The sequence below is a fragment of the Cetorhinus maximus genome, chromosome 8 (assembly GCF_964194155.1).
Source record: "Cetorhinus maximus chromosome 8, sCetMax3.hap1.1, whole genome shotgun sequence".
NCBI classification, from domain to species: Eukaryota; Metazoa; Chordata; class Chondrichthyes; order Lamniformes; family Cetorhinidae; genus Cetorhinus; species Cetorhinus maximus.
In genome coordinates, this window is record NC_135886.1 from 37374086 (window position 1) to 37380085 (window position 6000).

The window sequence follows — 6000 nt, forward strand, 5'->3', positions numbered from 1 at the left end:
GAGGACAAGTACATGCCCGCAGGTGCGCGCAATGAAAGCTCCCTGAGGCACAGAGCTGCTTCAGGGAGCTGAAGATTTAAAAACTCAAAAATAAAAAAGTTTCCACTGTTTAAAAACATGTCCACCTATGTGACTCTGTCACATGAGTAGGGACATGTTATGAATGAAATTTAAAATTTTTAGTTTAATTTTTAATTGCTGTTAGAAACCTCATCCTGCCCATGGATGAGGTTTCCTAAAAAATCCAAAGGCTGCTTGGACTTTTTGCCTGCTCACCAACCTTAAAGTTAAACGGGCAGCGAAAAATGTCATTGTTGCTTTAGTGGCCTTAATAGGCCTATTAATTGTTGGCAGGCGTGCTGCCGACTCCCGCACACACCCACTAACTGAAATATCGCGTGAGTGCGTGATGACGTCGGGACGTTTGCTCGACATCATCGCCAACGTATTCAAGCATCATTTTACGCTCGAGCGGGTTGGGCACACGCCAGCCCGCTCAGTACCCTCACATGTCCATCTGGCCTCATCTTCCCTGGAGACTGCCTCCTCAGCCCTCACCATCTTGAGGCCACTTGCACAGATCAACACGCGCCCCCAAACACACACTCTGGGATACCCTCCTTCTCCAGTACAGCTCTTGTCCTGCAGCCTCTTCCCTTGCCTGAGGCCACTTCTTCCCCTTCCCCAAGCAAGACCTTCGCTGCAGCCATTGAAAAGCCACCCACATATGGTTGATCTGGTAGGTAGAGACCTACCCGTGAGCCCCCCTAAAAATGATGTGGTGCTGTCTGTGAAGCCTGGTGCTGATGACTATGAGTGCTGACCGAAGCGAGTAGGCAAACAAACCTTGAAGTCCCAAGCAAAGTGCAGCCCTCCAAGTGCACACCTTATATATGCTGTTGTGAAACACAATGGCGTGTTTTCCCACCAATATGGGGGGATGATCCAACAGGGTGGGGGGATGAGTCCATCGGTCTGGCCTTATAATGATAAGCTGATCTATTACAATGAGGTTCCCTACGTCTGATAGCAGGAAATGCGGCCGAGCAGATGATCGCAAACTGGTTTCACAACGTCATGAAACCAATCTTTGGCCTTCTCACCATATTATCCAATCGCGCCACTGAACACACCTGACACCAGCAGGCACAGAAAATCCCTGCTATTGTGTTGAAAGTTTATACTTGATCTTAAAGCCATTTTATTTCTGTGCCTAGACTTTGAATTGCCTTTTTAGCAGGTGTTTTTTTCTCTGCTTCAGCAACATTTATTAAGTCATGAAATAAAAATTGGCATGTGTGGCTATATACAGAACAACTTGACATTATTGATGCTTTTTTGGCTTCTTGACACATTCAGTTTGCTTTTTCCCCTCGGTCTGTAAGTCCGGCTGCCAATTCAATGGGTGGTTACAGTACATAAGCCACGGTGGGAGCCTTAGCAAGCGTGAAATTACAAAACCAGCCAGACCAATGTAAACAGTTCATCCAAACTGCTCAATCACAAATAAAGCCAAAAATTCATTGAAAAGTTTTCTCTGCTAATTGTTGTCCATTGTAGTCCATGTGGATAGGGAACGACTTTAGGTAGGAAAGCATCTTGGAAGCTGCAATTTGCCGTCCCTGTCCAGCTTACTCCCTCCCAGCCGCGCTACTAAATTGCAAGGTGTTACTTATTTGAGGAAACACCCTGACTCTAATTAATTGTGGCTTTGGCTGCCTGGCTGCTTGAGGAGGTGAAGCTTGGTGCTGCACAATGTGTGATTGTTTCATTCAGTGTTTTCAGAGAGAGCTGGTTGGACAGCTGTGCATCATTAAGTTGCTGCAGGATTTAAACATCTTCACTCTTATTAACAGTAAAAGGTTGGTGAAGTTCAAAGCAAACAGCAGTGTTCAAAGCCTCCGATAATTTAAAGTGAATCTGTGACGGTTCCTCTTCTAAAGGCCATCCTAATTAAATCGCAGGAGTAAGATGTTTTGTGCTTTTCCTCTTTATTTAGAGACTGGTTACGTGTGGACCATTATAATCAATACTGTTCTAATTTATAAAGAGTCAAGCAGTGTTTGTTTTTTATTTCTGTTAGCAATTTGAACTTTAACCTGAGGAATTGAGTTGACTGAAGTTGACAGCCTTTTTTCTGGCTGTTTAGTATACACCATTCTCTATTTTCAATATTTGAATTGTTTCTTCTCTGCTTTTTTTCTCATGTTTGTGTGACAATGTCATAATACTTTTGCATTCCTACACATTTGTATCTATTTTGGTGACCTGCTAAATCACATTGGTATTGTTTAACCATTTTATTATAAATACTCAAATCAATGAACCAAATAGGCAGGAGTTTCTGCTACATTTCACCTTATATCAGCCAAACCAGTGCAAAAGATTGAGGACATAAAGGGCTAATGTCCAACGCAAATATAGTTTCCACAGTCTTATGGGCAACATTCTCTCCCCGTCGGGGGAGATATGCGGGGGCAGGCACGGGTGGAGGTGTTCCTGATCGGCGCCCCTGGTTGGGGGCGCGCTGCCATTTTACATGCCATAATTGGCCCGCCCAGCATGACGTCCACTCGGAAGTGCTGTGCGCTCCCGGTGCGGGTGGGGGGTGGGGAGATTCCCTCAACCGGGAGTGCACTCTTTCACGCATGCGTATGGAAGAGTGCACAGATCTCCCCAGGGCAAAGTGCTGCCTCAGGGAGATCAGCTCAGATGTGAAAGGCAGTTTAAAGAATAGAAAAAATTTTACTGACATGTCCCCTCACGTGACACTGTCACATGAGTTGGGACATGTCCATAACTTATATTTTAAAATATTCTGAAATTTTTAAATCCGTGCCCGTGGATGAGGTTTCATTTTTTTTTCAGAAGCCCACTTGGGCTCCCGGCCTGCCTGCCAGCCTTAAGGTTGGATGGGCAGGTCCATTGATTGGCTTAATTAGTTTTTCAAAGGCTTTAAGTGGCCGTTAACAGTTTGGTGGGTGTGCAGCTGACTTGGCTGCGCACCCGCCGAACTGAAAATCTCAATGACGCGGGGTGACGTTGGGACACATGCCCAACGTCATCCCGCATCGTTTTACGGATCGGCGAGCGGGCCCCGCCCCCCCACCCCCGCTTGCCGACCAGATGTGTTGGTTTAAAAAACATTGCGCTCCAAGCTGTCCCCACCCATAAAATGATGGTGCCCTTAGATTGAATTGATCATCATGGCGAGGTTTTGATAATTACGCCTATTTGCAGTCTGTTGAAGAGGTATTTAAAATTAAGCTATTTTTTGGGGCAGCATGGACAATAACAGGCATACTTTAAAAGCTTTTAAATACTTTTCTTACGTTACCAAGGAACTGACTAGAAACTGTACACTGATGTTTAGTAAATGGTCCTATACAGTATAATTTTTTGAAGCCATTTTCCATTATTTAAGCATGGGTTACTCGCAGGTAGGCACACTGAGAGAAAGGCTTTTTTTTAATGAAGAAAACCACTTTCAGTTGTACTAATTAAACCGCATCAAGTTATCATTCTTAAATATATAAAGGAATATTCTTAATGCAAAAAAAATTTGAAAAATTATGTTCCAAAGTGCTCCCCGATTGAAAGATTGTACATTCAATGATAGGTAAATGTGTTTGAACAGAAACTCACAGTGGAAAACTAGTGCAGTGAGTGTAAAATTTGCACCTGGATTGCTGATTGTGTCCAAAGCAGAAACTCTTAGCCTATATGTTTTTGTTGCGATGACACATTTTGGCGTTTTCATGCTTGACATTAGCTCAGTTTTAGTGGCACCAGCTAGTCCTGTCGGAGCCCTCATATCCCCTCCAATTTGTTATCTCCCTTTCTGTGCAATGCCTGGGTAAATTGTGAGAACAAGAACTTTGAGCAAAGAACTGTCATTCTCTAAATTGGCTATTGGAATACACACTCCAACATGATTTACTTGTTTCCAACAAAAAAGAGCAGATATACATTCCTACCAGAAAGAAAAACCTCAGTTTTGAACCAACAAAGATGTTTATGATGAATGTAATGGACCTGAGTATGTTAAGTAGTTTATGTTAAGGAGTATGTTAATTTTGGACAATTGTCATTTTCCCAGAGACTACCTTGTAGAGCTTGGTCCTGCAAAATCCTATGATCAGAGGTCTTTTCTGTTGAAAATTGCTTTTGTTTGTCCTTGGGTGTTAAAATGTTATCATGCTGTTTCTAACAATAAAAATACACTAGCTAATACTGGCAAATTGTTATTTGAGCAGAACCTGTCAAATATATTGTAGTTCAGTCTTAAATGTTTCTTCTGTTATACATTTGCAGATGACTATGCTACTGAGACTTCAGGAGGCAGCCAATTACACCCAAAGTTGTGAAGGCGAAAACATCCTGGAATCATCTTTGCAATCAACACATTGAAAAGAAAAACACGACAAGGAATATGGGAGCCATCTTGTTTTTAATCATGCCACAACTACACTTTGGATATTGTAGTTCTGAAACAGAAGTATATTCTGTAATAGATGTAGTTAGGTAGGGGGCTAAATTAATTGATGGGTAAAATTGTAGGTTTAAGGCCCAAAATCATATGTAAGTTAACTGTGATCATTTATTGTAAATCATATTACCTAGCCATCTGGAAGAAAAAAAAACATCTAACTATATAGACTGTTAATGCTGTATTTGTACTTTATAATTCAAAAGTGCATGGCAATCATTTAAGCAGAAAGAAATAAGATTTTAGTGAGCTTTATTAAGGTCAACTCCTAATCTACAACTCAAACAATTATAGGAGCCATCGCTGTTCCACTACTGCTGCCATCTCAGATGTCACACTGGTGCTGACTGGAGGACCGCTCCACCAATCTCTACAGTTTATAGTGCTCAAAACCTCATTAGTCCACACAGCTTGTGAAATGTGAATCATGGTGAAACCATTAAAACAGGAATTTGTATTTTCCAAGTTCTAAATAGGTGCGCTTTGTAATCGGAACATTTTTGTGCCCTGAATTTGGCAGTGCAATTGTTTCTGAAATTAGGACATGCATTCAATTTTAGGCTCAAGGTGGTAACATTTATGACAGGAACCCTTTAAGTACTCTTTCCTTCTGCTCTCCTTCAAACATAAGGAAACTTTTCAATCAAAATGTGGTCTATTAAATTTCACATTGTAAAGGACGGGCAGGGGAAGGATGATTGTATATTATGGAAACAAAATTTTTAATTCCAGAAACTATATTTATTTTTTCCTTTTCATCGCCCCAACCTAAGTTAAGTATCTCTTTAAGATCCTTTGCACAGTTGTTCCAAGGGGGCAAGCCATCTGCTCCCAGAGCCCTGCTGAAACCAACATGAAATTAGCTGCTGGGAGATGAACAAGAGCAGCCCAATTCTCCTTGCCCTCTAATTTTTATGTCTTTGAGAAGGTGCCTTGTGACCAGGCAATGGTTTCATATCTTTGAAATATGTTGTACCACAGGCCACCCATATTGCAAAACTTTTTTTTCTTGGCACAACGTTCCTTCCTTACAATTATAACCATTTAAACTAATATTTTTTTAATTAGTTGCAGAAATTACATATTTTTGTTCTCTGTTAAGGTATTTAAACCTTGCTATTGCTACTTTAAACATAATATAGGCTTTAAATGATTACTTATGCTATAAAACTGCATAACATTTTCTCAAAACATAGATTTCCTTAAAGGGCACCATCATGCTGAGGGAATGTGCTCCCTGTATTATGGAACACTCCAAAAAATATATTTTAAAAATAAGCATAATGTATTTCTATGCTACGAAGAGATATTTGTGTGTGTTTAGGTCCAAATGCACAGTCATCAGATCAAATTTCCCAACCAGGATGATGGGTCAATCGTCAGTCGAGTCCCACTAAGGATGAGGATCAACATCCTGAATATCTATTTGTTTGTTTAAATACAATCTAAAATTTCCATGCTGTTTTTGAGCTTTCGTCAATGCTTAGCCATTGAGGTGTGCTTGAACACAA

At 41.0% G+C, this 6000-nt stretch overlaps 1 protein-coding gene across 6 annotated transcripts in view; it reads left to right on the forward strand.

Moving 5' to 3' along the window:
• LOC144683562 (neuron navigator 1-like) overlaps positions 1 to 5745 on the forward strand; it is a 725427-nt gene extending 719682 nt beyond the window's left edge. For all 6 annotated transcript variants that reach the window (XM_078546698.1, XM_078546702.1, XM_078546700.1 and 3 more), the window contains one exon: positions 4315 to 5745. In XM_078546698.1, the coding sequence (XP_078402824.1) occupies positions 4315 to 4410 (96 nt within the window). In that variant the 3' untranslated portion in view covers positions 4411 to 5745. The remainder of the gene's footprint in view (positions 1 to 4314) is intronic.
• Positions 5746 to 6000: the final 255 nt, after the last annotated feature.